A 21,742-nucleotide genomic window follows, 5' to 3' on the forward strand; every position below is an offset into this window, starting at 1 on the left:
GTTGCAAAGAAACATGGTGAAAGAACTCATGTAGACTTCATTTGGTTTCTTTCAGGAGGAACCTCTTAAAAACCTGCACTGCAATATGCTACCCAAAAACAGTGGCAAGGAATCCACCCATCAATCTTACTCAGATTTAACTGGTTCTATATGTACTCATTTGTGTGTGTATTTAGTTCTACGCAATTTTATTCCATGTGTAGGTTCACGTATGTATTACCACAAGGGTTCTTCTTTGTGCCCTTTTATACGCACATCCATCTCTCTCTCCTCCTCCATTCCTAACCCCTCTCAACTACTAATCTGGTCTCCATTTCTGTAATGTTTCCATACTTAATTTTGAATTCTTACTTTTGTTTCATGTCATAAAGAAGATTTCAAAACTGAATAAGGTATGGCAAAACCAATACAATATTGTAAAGTAATTAGCCTCTAATTAAAATAAATAAATTTAATTTTTTAAAAAACTTAATAAGGTCAGGGTCCACAAAATCTGGATTCAGACCCAGGCCTTCAGCAAAAACAGACCTCAGTTCAATTCAGTTGCTCAGTCATGTCCAACTCTTTGCGGCCCCATGGACTGCAGCATGCCAAGCCTCGCTGTCCATCAACAACTCCCTGAGCTTACTCAAATTCATGTCCATTGAGCTGGTGATGCCATCCAACCATCTCATCCTGTCATCCACTTCTCCTCCCACCTTCTATCTTTCCCAGCATCAGGGTCTTTTCAAAAGAGTCAGTTCTTCACATCAGGTGGCCAAAGTATTGGAGTTTCAGCTGCAGCATCAGTCCTTCCAATGAATATGCAGGACTGATTTCCTTTAGGATGGACTGGGTGGATCTCCCTGCTGTCCAAGGGACTCTCAAGAATGTTCTCCAACACCACAGTTCAGAAGCATCAATTCTTCGGCGCTCAGCTTTCTTTATAGTCCAACTCTCACATCCATACCTGACTACTGGAAAAACCATAGCCTTGACTAGAAGGACCTTTGATGGCAAAGTAATGTCTCTGCTTTTGAATATGCTATCTAGGTTAGTCATAACTTTCCTTCCAAGGAGTAAGCGTCTTTTAATTTCATGGCTGCAGTCACCATCTGCAGTGATTTTGAAGCCCCCCAAAAATAAAGTCTGTCATTGTTTCTCCATCTATTTGTCATGAACTGATGGGACCAGATGCCATGATCTTAGTTTTCTGAATGTTGAGTTTTAAGCCAATTTTTTCACTCTGTTTTACTTTCATCAAGAGGCTCTTTAGTTCTTCTTCACTTTCTGGCATAAGTGCAGTGTCATCTGCATATCTGAGGTTATTGATATTTCTCCCAGCAGTCTTGATTCCAGCTTGTGCTTCATCCAGCCCGGCATTTTGCATGATGTATTCTGCATATAAGTTAAATAGCAGGGTGATAATATACAGACTTGATGTATTCCTTTCCTGATTTAGAACCAGTCTGTTGTTTCATGTCTAGGATTGGGTACCACCTGGGCTCCTATATTGGTTCTGCAGATGTTTTATGATTAAACTGACTAGCTTACTAGGCAAATGAGGTGATCACTGTATCTGTGTGATCGGAGAAGGGTGATGATGGTGGCTCTGAGTGAAGGGGCAGATTTCCATTCGTCCTCTATGTCAGATGGTAATTCTGTAAGTTGGAGAGGTGGTCTTGCACCATGAAGCTAGAACATGCATTCCCTGTGTTTGTTGCCATCTGTGTATCTTGGCCATGTAGGGGGGCATTGTATGAGAGAAGAGGACAGTTAATAAAAACAACTACTATTTCTCAAAACTCTAGAGTCTTCCATAGCAAGCTCAGGTTTCATACTAGCCTTGGCACATGCTAACTACTTGTTCACCCTAGAAGAGATCACTTCTCTCTGCCCATCCTCAGGCTCCCAGAACTAAGGAGACAATATCCACTTCTCCTGCCTCCCAGGTAATTGTGAAATAGAAACAACAATGTCAGTAGATAAGATTTATTGTTGACTACCTGCTCCCCTCCAAGCACTGAGCCAAAGGCTTTACACGCACCCTTTCACCAATCCTATCCACAAAACTGTTTTGTACATGAGAAAAAAAGGTTTTGAACATTTAGACAGTTTACTTAATTCTGCATGGCCAGTAAGTGGCAGAGATGGAATTCAAACCCAGGCTGACTGACTCCAACACCTGAGCTCTCAGCCCTACAGCACTGTGGCTGGGGTGCTACAAGCTAAAACCCTGAGCAAATTAAAGACTCATTTAAGAGATCCTGGTAGCTAACTTTGTGGTTACAGGTGGTCAAGAGATCCTGGTAGCTAACTGTGTGGTTATGGCTTGTCAAGCATGTGCATGTCATATACCTCATCCTATGAGGTAGCTAACGACAGGTACTAAAGGACAGATTTCTTTCTTTCAGCACATGCTATGATTTTCTATTTAGAAATAAGACACTTAGGCTACCAAGTGTTTCTGCAGGACATTCTTGGGCAGTGCCCACTGGCCCATGTGGATGTTAGGCCAGATCAAAGACACAGCAGGGAGATTTCCAAGGAAGGCTTGGGAAGACAAGCAAAGGCCCAAGGGATGGAACATGGTTCTGAGTCTGCAAGGCCTTGGTGGGCTGAGTTTCCCAAGGGGCAAGGTGCCCCTAAAGTTGCACCACAGGATCAGCACAGCCTTGTAGCTCTGCCCCCATATGACCCTACTGGGACTCAGAGGAGCAACAAGACCCTTCCTGGGAGAGGGAAGCGAAAGGAAAAGAGGAACTGAGAAAACAGGCCAGACATCCCTACTTCATGGTTTGGCCAAGGCCAGTCTTTCCCCCTCCCCCAACACCCTCCTTCCCAGGTTGAGGCCCCAACCTGAGAAAGCAGACCCAGCACACACAGCCCCCCGCCCCCCAACCCGCCAACACTGCTTCAACTGAGCAATGGAGATCCACTCTTCTCCCCAAGAGGGGACCCAACAGAAGAAACACAAACCCATCGCAGGGAATTTTCAACAAGGTTATAAATTTCATCAAATGTGCACCAGTTCAGTTCAGTCGCTCAGTCGTGTCCAGCTCTGCGACCCCATGAATTGCATGCAGCATGCCAGGCCTCCCTGTCTATCACCAACTCCGAGTTCACTCAGACTCACGTCCATCGAGTCAGTAATGCCATCCAGCCATCTCATCCTCTGTCGTCCCCTTCTCCTCCTGCCCCCAATCCCTCCCAGCTTCAGAGTCTTTTCCAATGAGTCAACTCTTCACATGAGGTGGCCAAAGTACTGGAGTTTCAGCTTTAGCATCATTCCTTCCAATGAACACCCAGGGCTGATCTCCTTTAGAATGGACTGGTTGGATCTCCTTGCAGTCCAAGGGACTCTCAAGAGTCTTCTCCAACACCACAGTGCAAAAGCATCAATTTTTCAGTGCTCAGCTTTCTTCACAGTCCAACTCTCACATCCATACATGACCAGGGGAAAAGCCATAGCCTTGACTAGACGGACCTTTGTTAGCAAAGTAATGTCTCTGCTTTTCAATATGCTATCTAGGTTGGTCATAACTTTTCTTCCAAGGAGTAGGCGTCTTTTAATTTGATGGCTGCAATCACCATCTGCAGTAATTTTGGAGACCCCCCCAAAAGAGTCTAACACTGTTTCCACTGTTTCCCCATCTATTTTCCATGAAGTGAAGGGACCAGATGCCATGATCTTCGTTTTCTGAATGTTGAGTTTTAAGCCAACTTTTTCGCTCTCCTCTTTCACCTTCATCAAGAGGCTTTTTAGTTCCTCTTCACTTTCTGCCATAAGGTATCTGAGGTTATTGATATTTCTCCCGGCAATCTTGATTCCAGCTTGTGCTTCTTCCAGCCCAGCGTTTCTCATGATGTACTCTGCGCATAGTGGAAGCTTAATTTTGATTACCTGCATTTGGTGGGATTTTGTCTCAATGCTTTGTTATTCCCCAAAGGTACAAAAATCACCGGCCCCCAAGTACTGATATTTCCAGGTGTCTTCCCAACATTACTGCACACACAGTTTCAGAGATTTTTATTTTTTCTCAGTGCTGTTGGAGGACCTCAAACTAACTTGGAGACCATGGTAGGTACCTTGGCTGTGGAGCCAGTTCTAATGTTTTAGCGTTTGTGTTCTGAATTCTCATCAGTATTGACTGTGAAGAGTTAGAACTTAGAGAGGAAGAAAGCGAGACACAAATCAGGAGATCTAGGTTTTTGCCTTGGCTGTGGCAGTGTCTAGCTCTCTGACTGAAGTTAGAGATACAGAGATAACATTTCATGAGCCAAGTAATCAGAGACTGTAAGCAGAGACAGACTACCTTAGTCCTCCGAAGGCAGGGCCATCTGCCGTCACCCTGCAGGGGACAGAATGGCTACCCCTGACCTATTCAGTCAGTCCTAACCTCCCCAGGTCTCAGCTTTCTCCCTGTAACAGGTGAATTTCCTCCTTTGTAAGTTATTTCCAATCTGCCTTTCACTTTCTGGTTCCCCTACCCCCCGCCGTGACAGCCCCCTACCAAAGTGCTGAGAGAGAGCCTGACCTAGAATGAGAGTTTATTTTAAGCTTGTTTTTAATTTATTATTCACTCTGCACTTTAGAGCTGGCACCCCATTATTATTTTCTAAACAACAGCTTCCCGGTTTGGAACTGGGTTCATTATCCTTTGCCCTCAGGTATGCCTCCCTGCCATCATCACGGCAAATCTTATTTCATTTACTGCCACCCTGGTCATGAAGATGCACTGATTAATATTACCACTAACCTTATAAATCCATCCTTTCTGGAATTTACTCCCCTGCTCAGTTTAGGATCATTAGTGAATTTAATCAATGCAGGCTCTCCATCGCCATCAAGATGATTAATAAACTAATAGGAAGCCCAGGCTCCTCTGAGACATTTCACACGGCTCTTCCTTATCCCGCGAGGATGCAGCAATAATTATGCTCTGCTTGCAGCCCAGCAGGCAGTGTTCCCACTCCATTCATTTCCTCCAACATTTTTCCTCCTCTCCTACCTTGTCTCATAAATGGCACTCTGGAGCCCTCCCCTTCCATTTTCATGCCAAGACCCAACTCAAATACCACCTCTCTGTTAGATATTATTAAGTCCACCTCCCTTATTTGAGGGAAATGGAGACCCAGAGATATTTAATAATTCAGTAGTTATCAAACAGCCAAGAAGTGGCTATTAATGGATAATTTTCTCAAATAGGTGACATGAGTCAATTAGTAAATTGCAATGAATTTGATTGACTAGTTAACCCATGAGAGCCCAAGGATCTTGATCAAGAGAGGGACACCAGATGAATACATTTTGATTGAAGAAAAGGGAGGATGGAGGAGTCAGGACTGCTGGCCAGCTCGGTTGGCAAGGTCACTGCACAGTCAAGAGACACAGGGCACAGTGGTCAGGGATCCGCCAGCCTCTGGGCACTCTCGGTCTACCTTGAAACTCTGTCCTCCCATGCTGCGATTTCCAGGGTATGGAATACTTTTTACTTATTCCTCAGATGGAAGAAGCAGTTTCATTTTATCTGCCCTTGTTATCAGCTGCCCTTCCTCAACTGGTTTCTCTGCCTTATCTGAAGAGCTAACTTCCCACTTTTCACACTTCTTTCTCCTTTTGTAACTTTCTTAACTTCCGGATTGTTCTGTTCCTTTATTATCTCTGCCATCTTCTGTTTACCAAAACCCTCTGTCTCCTGAGGGGTTCGTGGTCTGAGTGAGGCTTTTCCTTTTCTAAAGTCCATCATGTTCTCCCTCCCTTCCCAGAAGCTCAAATGTCATGCATGAAACAAGCAATAACCAAAGCAGTTTCCTACAGTAATGCCTTTACCATGGAAAAGTGTTATGTGCATCCACCCAGCCATGTCGCTGGTCAGGCTCAGTGGATCTGAGTCTTGCACGTCAGTGATGGGTCTTCTCCATAGTCACAGGCGTTGCCTCTCAAACGAACAACTGGGCCCTTGATGAAATCAGTATCTAAAAGCCAGGATCTATCAGACAAAGGTACCAAGTACCAATTAAAATGTAGTTAAAAATATTGCTTTAGGCCTGAGATGTGTAGCACTTACACCCAGGGGAGGAGGGGAAAGTTCACTGCACTTCTTAGATGGCTCAGCTGCACGGTCAAGGTAAACACGGATGGCAGCTGTCTTTCAGGTCACCTTCTACAACAAGACCTATTACTCATAGGACTCTAAGGACTTCATGAAAATAGCTGGAAGCAGAAAACCAGGGAGGGAAGTAAGATTTGGTGGGGCGGGGGCAGGGAATGGAAGCCAGGCTCTTGCAGGGAAACTCGAGTGCCTTTTTCCTTGGACCTGACATTCATGGGCTGTGAATGAGTGAGGGAACCCGGCACAGCAGCCCCAGGGCACATGAAATCCCTCCCAGGCCCTCCAATCCACCTCCTTCACTTTACACTTTGCTGGCTCCACCCTCAGCACTCAGAAAAGAAGAAAACTATGGCACAGTCTATTTGTCAGTCTTTCTTTAAATCCTCACACTGTGCTGGAACAGGGAGCGAACCAGGCAGGAGAAAGGTGAAGGGGAGACACTGATAGACGGCTCAGGTTCACTCTCCACCGGAAATGAATTCTGCAAATTCCAAAGATTTCAGGAAGAAATGGTGGGCTTCTGGGTCAACAGTGACAAAAACAGATAGAAGAATACAAAGCTGACCCAATAACATGAAAAATCCACCCTCAGTATTCCCTGAGGGTGATATAACTTGTGGCAATTTTGGGTTTTCTTTGCAATGGGGGATTTGGGGTTGGTAAATGTGGTGGCTGATTTGGGCCATTGCTTCCTTTCACCCAGGCTCCTGTGGTTTCCAGGCTGACACCCCACTGCTTACTTGTTCCCAGTGGGGGCACAGGACAATTCAGCCCTGTGGCCTGAAGGAGGGCCAGCAGGAGCTTTCTCATTGTCCCCAGATGTCAGGAGCAGAGAGCTCCCACTTAGCTTTCAAGTCCAGCCCCCCCAAGCTGGACTTGCCCCCCAGGCCTTCTGTGCGTGACCTCTGTCTCATGATGCGCCCACCAGCTGTTAGAAGGGAAGTGGGGCCCTGCTCTGGGGACAGGCACTGTGCCCGGCACGTTCACTTATTTTATCTCACGTAGCTTCACAAACACGGGATTTTCCTAATTTAGAGGCGAGAAAAGAGATGCAGAGGGGTTAAGGAATTGGCCCAAGTGAGAGCTAGGAAGTGATGGACTAGGACCTGGAATGCAGCCACAGGGCTGGGTCCCTGCCCTGCTTTTTTTGTGATGTGGTCACAGTGCCAGCACAGAAGATGGAGGCGGGCGGGGGTGGCACAGGGGCTAGCGGCAGTAAAAGGGCCTCGTGAGCTGCCAGCCTCCATGCAGACCAAGCAATGGGGACGTTTTCATCGACCTCTTCAGGCTCCTCTAGTCTAAATACCTCCTATGAGCTGTCCATGGTGTTCATTTTCACACAGACCTTCCGGAGGGTGAGAGCCATCACGCCTGATGCCCTCTCCTACTCTCCAGTATCCTGAATATTCAGTGTTTTCTTTCCCTTCAGGCCCGAGCTTATGACTCAATCTTTTGAGGATTCTGCCAGGACTTGATTTTTAGTCTGGCTTTGACGATTTAGGGAAATTATCTTGGTGCCTTACTGCTGAACATGATGTATTCACTCACAATCACAGTTATAAGAAGATTCATTGAACACCTACTGTGAACTAGCACTGTGATGATCACTTTACAGCAATCGACTCAGTCAGTTCTTATCCCTATTGAGCAAAGCAGGTGATGGATCCTCCCGAGGGCTCCCTGCGCAGGGACACCTCTCGTGGCAAGTGGGAGAACCCAGATCAAAGTGCTTCACTTATGTTTCTTAAGTCTCTGTGAGGACAGCTCTCAGTTGCTTTAGCAAGTGGACAGAGCAAGCCCAGAAAACCCCTTACAGGGAAGAAAGTTCTGGGTTGCCTGGGGCCCTATAAGACACACAGCCCTTGGTGCTGTGTGGAAAAGTCTGCAAAGAAGAAGAAGATGGCAAAAAGGAGTTTTCCACTCAGCTTCACCAAGTCCTGCTGGAGACCAACAGTCTGGCAGCAATCCCTCTAGGGAATCCTGAGTGCATACAAGTATACACACACACACACACACGCATGCACTTGCACACATCCCCCAAAGCATGTCCTTTCCATATTTGGGGTCACTGAGCCCCATTTCCCCAGATGAACATAGTACAAGTTTTCTGCATTTTGCTCTGGGTCCTGCACTATCTACATTCTGTCCACAAGGCTGGATTGGTTCCCTCTCTTTTTCTCCCTAAACCAGGTGAAGCTCAAAATCCACTTGACAGCTGTCTCAGAAAGCTCATCCACCTGAAAGGCATGCTTATGACTTCTGCTTGCATCGTGAGTCTGTGACCCCTCTTGGGGGCCCCTTCACAAACGATGCCAGTCTCCCCCTCCAATGAGGAGCAAGCACAGGAGGCTTTGTACACTAACAAATCTGCATCCTCTCAGTTATCCAGCCCCATCCATGTCCTGAGAACTTCTCCCAGTGCCTTTTGGCTTAACAGACAACGAATATGGCTGCTTCACTGGAAGAGCCCCATCAATCTACTAATCAGTCTTTTCCCTTAGAACCTATGGTTGAGACTGAAATCAGATTCAAAATCATTATGGGATCCCTGAAAGTCATGCTCACACAAAGAGCTTAAGGGTGGAACAGGCCTCCAAATCAAACTGACTGTCTAAGATTTATCAGTCCGAACCATAAAGATCATAGAATTTAAGAACAAGCGGGGCTACAGCACCAGCAGGGGGAAGATTTGACAAAGCTCTGAGAGCAGCCAGAGGCAGAGCTGGGACTTGTGGGTTCAGGGTCTGGGTATCTTCAACCACCATCCTATCTATCCCCCTCTCTCCCTTTCCCACCATACACTCCCAGATCATACAACATGTGAAGAGATTTCTTTAGCTCCCTTATTCTCAAGGCTGAATGGCTGAGATGTCAGCAACTAAAGATGCCAAGGTCACCAGAAACCAGGCAGCTTGAGCTCCCAAACGCTCCAAGTTGCCAATATTGGGAGAACATCCTAGGATAAGGTGCAGAGCCTAAACTGCTTCTCCTCCTAAGCAGGACAGGCTTTGCGACTTCCTCTTTGTAAAGCTCACCTCTGCATAACCAAACAGTGCTCATCAATTTCTTGAAAAGAAACATTTGTGGCTTCCGTTTCAATGGCACAAAAGTCATTCTTGAGTCAGAGAAATGATTCAAGTTACCTGGAAATACTTGTTCCTCAGAGAATTTCCAATGTCAGAGACCCCAAATTCAAATGAATGATGTACTGAGGGGCCTCTGAACTTTTACAGAAGTAAAATTCTTCATTTTGACCCGAAGGATATATACTGTGAGTGGGGACTATTCCCCTACTCAACTTTCAGTGAAGTCAGAGTAGGTGCTCTCTTTTATTCATTTAGTCACATAGCTGATTCTCAACTCATTTTTGCATGAAGAAATCATGTAACATTAGATAATCCCCAGGCAGTTTTCATTTGGTAGTGAATATGTGAACGCTTTTTCCTGAATATGTGAACGCTTTTTCCTGCACTAAATTTATCTGCCAGTTCAGGTTTTCTTTGAAGAAAAGCTGACCTCAGTTCTGCTGTCTGGGTTAGTTCTGTCCTCAGGTGATGGTAAGGGATTGGTTCTAAAACAAAACTGGGACACTGCAGAAGCCAGGAGGGGAGAAATGACTGAAGTGCCACCTCTTCCAGGTAGGAATCATGACTGCTTCTCACCTTGCAGGCATCACCAACTTTTATATCAAAAGAAATAAAATCAGTTGTGTCTCTAAATGTTGCTAATTCATGGAGCATCTTCACTTATTAATGCGAGTACTGAAGTGAAGAGCAAGGCAGTAGTTTAACTGAAAAGATTTGTGTAACCACATTCACAAGTAAACGGCACTCTTATCAGGACCGGACACACTGCTTGCAGTGAATTGCACAATTTTAGACACCAATGGCACCCAGTGTACCACGCTGATAATATTTACAACACTGCTCATTCTTCCTGCAGGACTCAAGTTTCACCTGTCTAAACCATTGAAAACAGGAAGAAGTCTGCTCCTGACATAACCCTCGCTAAATTTATATCCCATGTGGACTAGTGTGGAATTTCTGAATGTGCTTGTCAGGGGACTTGTGTAACGGCTCACTGTGTGGAACGGTGAGCTTCAGAAATGAGGCAGTGAGGCAGGCAGGGTCCCTTATTCATGAAATCAGAGTGGGAAATAAAGTGAGACACTATTTGATTTGATGGTATTCTAGTTCATCCCAGTTGCTCTTTATAGTGGCCATGTGCAGTAAAAACTAAGTTTAACAGGACACTTGGTGACAACCCAGCGAACTGAATACTAATCCTAGAACAACTGAGTCTCCGTGGTACTTGGGAAAACATAAGGTTTGTCTTTCTGAGCCTCTGTTTTTCATCATTTTACAAACTGTGGCTACCGCCGGTGTTTAAAATAGCTGTAAACACATGAAACTTCTTTTTACATGCCATGGTCAGAGTGAATCACTTAAAGTGATTCGGTCCTGACTAAAGCCTAGGGAACCACAGGAGGAGTGGCATGCAAGGCAGCCTCCTTCTCCTGGAGACACAGCCTGAAAACACAGCCACCTCCGGCAGCTGAGAAGCAGCACAGCAAGGCTGCCTTGCAGGGAAGTGGTCTCCGGCGGGAAGAGGACGCTGAGGACAGGACTACACATCGCGGGGATGTTTAGGATCCGTTCTGTGAAGCGCCGGCCGGTGCAGTGTATTCTGGGTCTGGGGGGCGGGGCCCCCGCACTGTGGTTAAGAGCACAGCTGCTCAGCATGTCCTGGCTCCTCCCCCGGCTCCGCCCGTCTCTGCTGCAGCTCCTCCATCCATCAGATGTGGATGGCAGTGCCCACCCTGAAGCGCTGCTTTGAGAATTCAACTGAAATTACACAGGAAGCCCTTTGCAGAGTGTCCGGTACCTAAAAAGTGAATGTAAAAATGTGTATAGAAAATAACCTATTGGTGACTGCTGGTTACTGCTGACTTTTCTCTTTTATTCTCTACTACTTTCACCAATGAAAATATACTAAAATGAATTATGTGAGAGATCAAGATACACAAAATGATGGTGCCCTAGACTGAGTCAGGGTACTAGAAAATGTGCTGGATTGAGAGCATTCTTAAGGGTCCTATTTCAACTCCCTTGTTTTTACAAATGAGGAAGCTGAGGTCCGGAATGGCCACCTTCACAACAAGACTAGGCAAAGGCATAGACAAAAGCATGACTCTCACAATTATGGTTAGTGTGGTGCACTGGTGTAAACTGAGCCATAGACAAAAGCACGCCTTGCTCACATTTATGGTTGGCTGTGAGGCACTGATGTAAACAGAACCAGTGAGGAAAGGACGTGGGGTCTACAGTGGTTGAGGAGAATCAAAGTAACTTTCAAGGACTCCAGTTTGGGAACTTGGAAGAGTGAAGACCAAAAGGGAGAGGTCATGAGGGAAGTTGCTTTGATGTGAAAAAGGGTTTGAGTTTAGTTTTGAATGTTGTCAGCTTTGAGGCACATCCCAGTGGGTTCCACCTATGGGCAATCTCAGATCCAGACCAAGAGATGGGCAGGAATAAAGATGCAGGAGAAGAAGCCATGGAATTAAAAGACGAAGCTGTGCTCAACAAACTTTTCAAAGTTCAAAGAATAGATTACGGTGGAAAAACACCAAGAGATCACGGTTGAGCTGAGAGGGCCAGCTGAAATTAAGAAGGAGGGAAGGAAATTATATTGAAGCAGAGGAAGATCTGAGTGGAGGATTCAGTGGCTTGGTTTCCAGGTGGGCATAACCATCAAGTCTGAAATTCAGAGGAAGATCAGGGAATATAAAGTTGCAAAAAGAAACCAACCATCCTTTGGCTTCAACCAGGAGGAAGTCATCTGGGATTTTAAAAAAGTGGTTTCTGAGATGGGAAAATGAAGCTGCCTGAATTTCTTATTCAACAAATGAGTCTAGGAAATAAAGTAAAATGGTATTTGATGATCACTGAGAGAGAGATGGCAAAGCAAAATAATGGCTTTAAGATAAAGGGTTCTATGAATATCTGAAAGCAGAAGGGGAAAGATGAAGGAGGAGAGTCAAAGCTTTTGGGAGGTAGAGGATCAACCTCAGGTAAGAGTTCTCAGGAGGCAAAAAAAAAAAAAAAAAAAAAAAATAGTGCAAGAGATCAAAGCAACACTGGAATCACGAACATTAAATCCTCAAGACATCTCTCCATCCTGACACCTTGAAAGATTTGAGTTTTATGTATTTGGGGTTTTTTCCCAAGTCTTAAGATATTTACAAAGACTTGAAAATTGCACTTACATTTACTCCTCATTTTATAAAAGCAACTATTAATGGCAAACTGAGTATTAGGACCTCCTGGTGAGCTGTGTCTGTCTCACCCCTGCATTTACAGCTGCTGTCACTGAATTACCTGTGTCTTTATTTACTTAGCGAGTTCTTCCCTCAACTGCAGGAAGAGAAGTCTCAAATGGGTTCTTTTAACCCTGTCTCCCGGCAAGGTGTATAGAGTCCAATACACAATCAGATCAGATCAGATCAGTCTCTCAGTCGTGTCTGACTCTTTGCGACCCCATGAATCACAGCATGCCAGGTCTCCCTGTCCATCACCAACTCCCGGAGTTCACTCAGACTCACATCCATCGAGTCAATGATGCCATCCAGCCATCTTATCCTCTGTCGTCCCCTTCTCCTCCTGCCCCCAATCCCTCTCAGCATCAGAGTCTTTTCCAATGAGTCAACTCTAGGAGCTCAATAAATATTGACTAGATAGGTGAATAAAGGAATAAACAAACACAGAAAGGCCAGTATATTCGAGAGACAACTCGATATTTTCATCTTCTCTAAAAATGAATCAGGAAGTTTAGTAAGCAGATTATTCCCTAAACACCATTTGGTTTTTCTCGAATGCATTTCCAGTACCTTAAATGAAAACACCCCCCCCCCCCAAGCTATCATTAAAGCCCATAGAAAGATCTACCCCCTGAATGTAGATTAGAAGGAAATTTAACTTGAGTCGGATGGCATTTACACTTTCTGTACTGAATCAGGGCAGTTAGCATCTACATCCCTATCTGTGAAATGGACATGATTCCAAGACCTGCTTTGAGGACAATTAAGATTGTAAATTTTAAGACTATAAATGCTGGGAAAGATTGAGGACTAGAGGGTGGCAGAGGATAAGATGGTTCGATAACATCACTGATTCAATGGACATGAATATGAGCAAACTCTGGGAGATAGTGGAGGTCAGGGAAGCCTGGTGTGATGCAGTCCATGGGATCACAGACAGTCGGACACGACCTGGCAACTAAACAACAAGATTGTAAAGTACTTTCAACAGAGTTTGATTCCTTTGTTGTTACCTACAAGTATTATTCCATACTGTACTTCCTCTAAAAGTCCGACTTTGTAAGATATTTTGATTGCAACGCAATTAGGTTACTGATTAGGCTTACATTTTTACAGCTTTTTCATCTAAAATCCTTATGACTCACCCAAAGCGCTAAACGCCAAGATCCAGGTGGCATATTACCTAGAATATATCCCATAAATACCTGTTCAGTGATTAAATAGTGTTTTAAGATTAAAAATAGTCTCATTGCCATTGTTTCATTTCACTCTCCTATCAGCTCTGTGAGATGCCCATTACCCTTTACAGACAAGAAATCTAAGACTCGGGAAAGTTAAGCATCACGCGGCACCTGCAACTCAGACCCAAGCCTCTTGATGCCCTACTGTCGTCATTTCTCTCAATTTCTAGTTCTGATTTTTTCTTTCTTTTTTCATTAGGGAAGGATGATCAGAAGCCCTGGACAGAGTGGTTTCTTATTGCAGTTATGATGACCATCTGCTTCATCTTGTTGATTTTCTCACTCATCTGCAGAATGTAGGTATTCCTTTTATTTTGGGTGCTTTCACTGGGATCTGAATATTGAATTCCATTCTTGCCAGGCACCCACTGGATGGAGGGCTTTTGTTATCAGGTGGAATCTACAGTATTTTTGTGTCTTCCTGGACAGCCTTTCCAAGATGAGTGTGGACTAAATAAAAAACTGGGAAACAGGTGATTTACAGAAACTGGACAGAGCTCAATATAGCCTCAGTCACTGGATGTCCCCTTCTTGAATTTGCCAACAGTCTGCTAACTTCTGTGAAGGTTTCACATTTGTGTTCTTTTGCTTCCTTGACTGTCTTCCACTCAGTCCTTGGGTGCTTCTGTTGAGCCCCCAGGGCACATCTGTTACATCTCAGGGAAAGGAAGGCAGCCTCTGGGTGCTGAAGTCACCACAGTGCCTCCTGTGTTGTGATCCCCAGTTATGAGGTATCGAGTCCTAGCCTGGCCCTTCTGTCATCTGGCCCCAGAGTAGCCGATCATTCCCAGATTCTACAGTATCTTGCTGATTTGGCAACCAATCCTAGAGCCTGCCAAAGGCCCCATAGGAACTTCTCAACCCTCTGGTGTCCAGGAAGGTCAAGTGCCACTTAGGAGGTTGCAGAACATATTCTATCTTAGCTTTTTCATAGTTTAGAAAATGACTTTTAGGGGACTTCCCTGAAGGTCCAGTGGTTAAGACTTTGCCTTCCAGTGCAGGGGGTGTGGGTCTGATTCCTGATGAGTGAGCTAAGATGCCACATGCCTCATAGTCAGAAAACAAAAACTTTTTTTTTTTTTTTAAAGAAGCAATAATGTAACAAGTTAAAGACTTAAAAAATGGTCCACATCAAAAAAAAAAAAAAACAAAACAAAACCCTTAATAAAGAAAATGACTTATCTTAAACAGCTTCACTATTTTAAATGTTATATAAGATGGCATCTACACCGGGGGGTGGTGGTGGTGGTGGCGGCAGTTTAGAAAAGAGAAAAAAAGTAGACCGAGAGCCAACACATAGGAGGAAGGGCACATCAGCATCATAGGTGACCTGGAAGCCCACACATCTGATGTCCCTCACTGTCAGAAATCAGGTCTGACCACACATACCAACATGAAGCAGTTGCCATTTTGTCGTTCCTGGATCAGAAGTCACATCAAAGCCTTGCAGTACCCCTACATCTTCAACTACTACTACAAAGTAGGTACTTGGAAGTCTTTGTGGATGAAGATTTTGAATTTACCAGTTGGCAGGTTTGGGGATTAACCAGGTCACTATTTAGAGCAGCTACTGAAGCACAAGAAAGGCTGCTTTTGCTCATCTGTCTCCCTCCTTTACTCTGTTTTCAGATGCCACTTATGGAACAAGTTGTTTCCACCTGTTCCAGTGCCGAAAAGTAATATTAACGATTTCTTTGTAATCATCAACAATGAGGTAATACTGAAGGTTCTCTAATGTCGTATCTGCCCAGGGACCGATGGGTCCTGTCACTGAGCCACTCGTTTTCCATGTTACAAGAAAGGGCTTTTACCCAGGAGGCCAGATGTCTTCATATTGCTTTAGTCACTCTGCTCTTTGGCTGATTGTTTTAATACATGTTCATTACAATCTCTGAATATTGCAAAGGTCCTACTCAATTATGAGGGTCCTCACCAGTCAGAAAACCTGAATTTTTATTTTCTATCAGCCATCTTTTAACTGACCGTAGGCAATTCCTTCAACCCCATGAGATTTTACTTCCTCTTCTGTACAGTAACAGGCATAGATGCGTCCAATGACCTGTTTAACTCTGACATTTTAAGAATTCATGTTTTTGCCCCTTAGTACCCCTAAGTTTTTCAGAGGAATTTTCCCTAGTTTCTAAATATAAAGAACCATAGAGCAGACAAATGACTTCCCCAAATATGTTTTTGTAGGTGCCATTTATGTACTCAGAGCACTTAGGTGTAACCACTCACTCACTTATTAACATGTGTTCAATTGTTCTAGCATCAAGTGGGAGAAGTAATCCTTTTTCTAGTGAGTTGCCTTGGTGTCTTTGCTGACAGTAAGCAACGACATGCGTATGTGTGTCTATTTCTCGATTACTGTCTATCTGTATGCCAATACAACACTGTCTTGAAACTGAAGCTTTATTGTAAACCTGGAGACCAGGTAGTTTAAAACTTCCAAACATGACTGTTCAAAGTTGTTTTGGTTATTCCAAGTCCTTTTTATTTTCATATGGCATGGCAACACACGCCAGTATTCTTGCCTGGAGAATCCAATGGACAAAGGAGCCTGGCAGGCCACAATCCATGGGGTCACACAGAGTTAGACACAAATGAAGTGACTTAGCACAAACTTCAGAGACAGTTTATCGATTTCAACAAAAAAGGCTGCTGGGATCCTGATCAGGTGATTTTAGAGAGAAGGAACATCTTACCAGTAATGAGTCTTTCAATCTGTAAACACAACATCTCACCTTATTTATTTAGATTTTAACTTCTGTCACCAAGGTCTTGTGCTGTTCAGTGTACTGATGTTCAGTTGCTTGTCAAATCTGTTCTTAAACTGAATGGATATTTACATCAGGAGCCAGGGGGCTTTCTATAAAGAGCAAGATAGTATACGTTTAAGGGCCAAATGTTTATCATGCAGTCATACTGTGAAATTAACCACAGACAATATACAAATAGCTCTGGACAATAAAACTTTATTTACAAAAGCAGGCAATGAGCCAGACTCAGTCCATGGGCTTGCTGCAGACTGCAGACCCTCATCAAGGAGTTTTCTTAACAAATTGAGTCTTCTCTTTGATAAAGTGACTCATGGTTGGATAAGTCAACTGGTGACTAGTTCTAGGGGATGAGTTGCTCATTCACCAAAATGGATCACTACAGGGAGCAGTGGCCTTTCGAGTTAGCAGTTTGGGTGTCTGGGGTGATTGAGCCTATGATAGTTACTGACCCAGTGAAGCAGAGGATCAAGGTTGGCCCAAGACCCACGCCTGCACTCAGCTCCACCCCTGTGGTCTCCTTTACCAGGCACCCTCTGGTTTGCTCTTGATAACCCACAGCTTTTCTGGAAAGTGAGTGTGGCCCCCCGGGAAAGTTGTTTTGCTTCATGTGAATTCATGCTGTGGATCCCTTCTGACTCTGGCACACTCATGCCTGGAAAGCACCTGTGGTTTAAGCAGCAGACTCAAGTCGTTTGTCCTGGGCTCTTATTGGCACATATTAATGCTAGTATCTCATTTCCCTTCAGGACCCCCAAAATTTCCTTGCATATTCTGAGGCTGGTAAAAGAAACAGGCTTAACAGTTTACTGTGCAAGTCTGCAGTTTGTTGTTAATTAAAATCAAGTCATGTATGCAAAAGGAACAACTCCAGGTAGACAGGTTGATTTCAGAATAAGCAAAGGATTCATGTCAGAGCCCATCACTGCCAGGCTGCTCCTCTAGACAATACGCTCTCCTCTCACATTTGGGGTGGTGGTGAGTGTGAGTGAGAGAGTGTGTGTGTGTGTATATATGCACGCGTCACTAAGTCGTATCCGACTCTTTGTGACCCCACGGGCTGCAGCCCACTGGGCTCCTCTGTCCATTTTCCAGGCACGAATACTGGAGTGGGTGGCCATTCCCTCCTCCACACTGCAGTGGGTCAGGTGAAAAATAGATCTGTGAGTGCGGGTGGGGGGAGAGGAAGGGGCAGGGTGAGGGGTCGGGGGGAGGAGCAGGGAGAACTGGGAAATGAAGCGTCATCTTCCGCTGTCAGTTCTACGGCCCACACCCTCCACCTGGGGAGACAAGTGACCCAAGACAGAGCTGACCATGGCTGGGCCCCAGGCAGCAGCGTCCCAGCCTCGACCTCTCAAAGCATAGCCTGGCCAGTCCACTTTGGGGGCCTCTGCTACAATGACGATGAGGGGGGCCCTTTAGAGCTATTGACAAACCACCAGGAAGCCTTCCGCTGATGGGAAAGAAAACCCTCCACTTTTCATCACTGCTGGCTCCTCTGAACTTGATGCTGGTACCCAGAGTCCTGGGATTCAGAGGGTGGCTACCATCCCAGAGAGACCATTACACACATTTTTGCTTGTCCAGGCCTGAGTCAGAAATTATTTTTTTACACTCAAGAGACTCAGGGAAGGAGAGGGAGGGGGCAAGGAGGGGAATGAGTTGGCTGAACAATAAAAACGGCTCACTTAAAAAAAAAACAAACACAAACTCTTATTCTAAGTTTCCATTTGTTAAAGACTGGTTTCCAGCCATTCTTTGTTTCAATACTGGCAACTGGAGAGAGTTCCTTCCAAGATTAAGTAGATCACAAACCACTCAAAGTACATAGGCAGAGAGCATGGCTGCTTGGTCATCACTGCACATCCAGTGCATCACGTGGTGTCCGGTGCAGAGTTGTGCTAAGGCGTTTCAGTTGTGTTCAACAGTTTGTGACCCTATGGATCACAGCCCACCAGGCTCCTTTGCCAGTGCAGAGTAGGTATTAGAAACATACTGAATGACTTCTACGTTGTTGGCGGGACTTGTAGGTTGGTACAGATGCTGTCAAAAGTATGGAGGTTCCTTAGAAAACTAAACACAGAATTACCACGTGATCTAGCAATCTTGCTCCTGGGCATTTATCCAGACAAAATTCTTAATCCAAAATGATGCATGCACCCCTATGTTCATGGCAGCATGATTTACAATAGCTAAGACATGGGAGCAACCTAAATGCTCATCGACAGATGAATGGATAAAGAAGATGTGGTACATATATACAATGGAATACTATCCAGCCATACAAAAGAATGAAATAATGCCATTTTCGGCGACATGGATGCAACCAGAGATTAACAGACTAAGTGAAGTAAGAAACAGAGAAATCTCATATGATGTTACTTACACGTGGAATCTAGAATATGGCACATATAAACCTATCTACAAGACAGAAACAGTCTCATATACATAGAGAAGACTTTAGGGAGAGGGAGGAGATGAGGGAGATGGATGGGCTGGGAGACTGGCTATTATTGTTGGCAGATACAAACAGTTCCATTTAGAATGGATAAACAAGACCCTAACATACAGCACAGGAAACTATATTCAATATCCTGTGATAAGCATAATGGAAAACAATATAAAAAACAACATATATATTTTACAACTGAGTCACTTTGCTGTGAAGCAGAAATTAGCACTACATTGTAAATCAAATATACTTCAATTAAAAATATGGAAAAAAATACACTGAATGAGTAAAGAAGGTGAAGGAATATGATTTCTTACAGGAAGTTTATTTTTGGTCACGAATTTTATAATTAGCATTATTTATAATAGCCAAAATAGGACACAATACACCAATTTAGGGGAAGACTTTAGTGAACTGTGGATAGTGTACGATGAAGCTATTCAAAATGATACAGCCAAAAAACATACAGTCATGCTTCAGCATCTGCACGGGGAATGGCTCCAGGAGATCCTGTGGGCACCAGAGTCCGCAGGTGCTAGAGTCCCTTATATAAAAGAGTGAAACCAGTGGATACAAAGCGCCGGCTGTACATAACTTAAAATATGATATGATGTTGCACAAAAAGCAATCAACTTATAAAGCTCTTCATGTAACTGTAAAGGTAACAGCTAGAGAAAAGGGCTGAAGAGACAGTGGATTGTGCTTGGGAGGTAAGTTTATGGCTGTTTTTTGGTCTTTTCTTCCTACTTCATTTCCATATTTTCTTCAGTGAACATTTACTATTTTTAAGAGCAAAATGACTTGAAACCAACTGAAAAGAAATTCAAAGAATGGAAAAGTTCTCTAGAAAATATCTAAGGAAGGATTATTTGTTTTGCAGAAAACTGGTTCCAGTGAAACTGAAGTCATAAGTTATGTGGAGGAGGCTGGATTTGAGACCCTGGAAGACTCCGTGTTTTGACTGTCCCTGGAACATTCTCAAAATCAGCTCATGCTCACGAGCCTCAGTGATGACAATGGAAAGGCTGTTTCCTGGCTTTGAGCAGTCTGGAGTTTACAGGACACTCAATTTAGCTGGAAGGTGATGCAACGTGACAAGTGTGGACGCCTCGTCACAATCTCCTAACACACACTGGGTGACTGATTCGTCCATCCTGCCAGGTCTGATCTCTGCACAGGCAGCACCTCCTCACCCTCCAGTCACCTGATCTGCATTACTCACCTCACACATTTTTGTGCAAGAGAGACTGTTATTAAGGCTAACGTCAGTTGTTTTTACTCTGGTAGTCAGCCACCAACAGTAATAATCAACTAAAATCTCAGGAAGAGAGCATTTTGTACCTTTCTGGAATGAACAGTGAACTTGTATTCAAGACTGTCTTTCCTACAGTAAGTGGGAGCCATGGTGCTTTTATTCTGAGTTCGGGAACACTTTTTCAAGTAATGTGTGGGTGTAGGGGTGTGGGTGTGGGTGTGTGTGGTGGAGGGAGATGGAGAGAGGGGAGAGAGGAGGGAGGCAGAGAGGTACAATCAAGTTAGCATCACTGCAGACAAACTCATTTCAAACCATACGGAGCTAACAAATCAGTCTATGCCCAGTGAGAGGGACAGGATTTTGTTTGAAGATTGTATTCTCGAAGGCAGCCTTGATATTTCAGGAATACACTGAGAAAGGCACTGGGTGGAATTGTGCTGGAAGAGGATCACTCTACCAAGAATGACTTTTCTGAAGAGATGTCTGCTCGCAAAGACTTCAGGCAACTTGCTGGGCATCTGGTCAGGGAGGGCTGGATCAACCCCGGCGCTAGAGGTTTGGAATGGGTCCTACACAGTCCTCATCACACACCCCGATCTAGACAGGAATCCCTCCCATGACACCCTCACGTGCTGCTGGTGGTTCAGTCACTCAGTTGTGTCCTTGCTATCCCATGGACTGTAGACTGCCAGGCTCCTCTGTCCATGGGATTTTCTAGGCAAGAAGACTGGAGTGGGTTGTCATTTCCTTCTCCAGGGGATCTTCCCGAGTCTCCTGCATTGCAGGCAGATTCTTTACTGCTGAGGCACCAGGGAAGCTTGACATCTTCCTGTATTGTTCGCAGCTAGCTCCTGGGCAGAGGAGGAGTAGGATGGGCAGCTGGAAACTGAAGGGACCCAACAGTGCTGACTGTACAGGGCCCTGGAACAGGAAGCTTAGGACTGGGAAAGGTCACAGTGCTCAGAATGGCCTCTGCCAGGGCCCACTTTTTACATGCTTGTCATACTTGATTTAGCCAGTCAGTTCGATCCAAGAATGGGGAAGGTTGACTACCAAATCGTTCCAGGGGCTGTTCTCCTGATAAACATCCACTGCACCTAGCAGGAACTGGGTCCAGGACAACAGGCACAGGGATCTGGCAGCTGTCAGTTACTGCCCACTTCCAAGTGTTAGGGAGCAAATGTGCCCCACTCCCCACTCACATGCTAAAACTCTACACCCTACTGTGATGGCATTTGGAGGTGGGGCTTTGGGGGAAAATGAGGCTGGAACGCTCAGGAATGGGATTAGTGCTCTACAAGGGGACCCCAAAGAATTTCTCCCCCATGTGATGATATGAGAAGTTGCCATTCTGCAGCCAGGAAGAAGACTCTCATGAGAACCCCAGCACGCTGACACAATGATCTGGGACTTCCAGTCTCCAAAACTGTGATAAATAAATTTCTGTTGTTTATGAGCCCACTAGACTGTATGCTTTGTTAAGGCAGCCAGGTGTCAGGAGCTGCACCAGACTCTATGCACAGATTTCTCTAGCCCTGAGAAGCCTGCATGGTCAGTATTATTGCTTCCATTTTACAGATGCAAAATGTACAGGCCCAGAGAGCAT

At 44.8% G+C, this 21,742-nt stretch overlaps 2 protein-coding genes across 5 annotated transcripts in view; one reads left to right on the forward strand and one right to left on the reverse strand.

Annotated features, from left to right (window-relative positions):
• The window catches only part of IL5RA (interleukin 5 receptor subunit alpha), a 40,705-nt gene extending 19,063 nt beyond the window's left edge, over positions 1-21,642 (forward strand). Inside the window, exons 10-12 of one of the 2 annotated variants that reach the window (XM_006054712.4) lie at positions 13,852-13,948; positions 15,282-15,366; positions 19,762-21,642. In XM_006054712.4, the coding sequence (XP_006054774.3) occupies positions 13,852-13,948; positions 15,282-15,366; positions 19,762-19,842 (263 nt within the window). In that variant the 3' untranslated portion in view covers positions 19,843-21,642. Of the gene's footprint in view, positions 1-55; positions 458-13,851; positions 13,949-15,281; positions 15,367-19,761 lie in introns of those variants that run through there. The other variant, XM_006054713.4, reaches the window with a different exon arrangement.
• The window catches only part of TRNT1 (tRNA nucleotidyl transferase 1), a 95,945-nt gene that overhangs the window by 66,792 nt on the left and 7,411 nt on the right, over positions 1-21,742 (reverse strand). The window lies entirely within an intron of this gene.

Source organism: Bubalus bubalis, chromosome 21 (genome assembly GCF_019923935.1).
Source record: "Bubalus bubalis isolate 160015118507 breed Murrah chromosome 21, NDDB_SH_1, whole genome shotgun sequence".
NCBI lineage: Eukaryota > Metazoa > Chordata > Mammalia > Artiodactyla > Bovidae > Bubalus > Bubalus bubalis.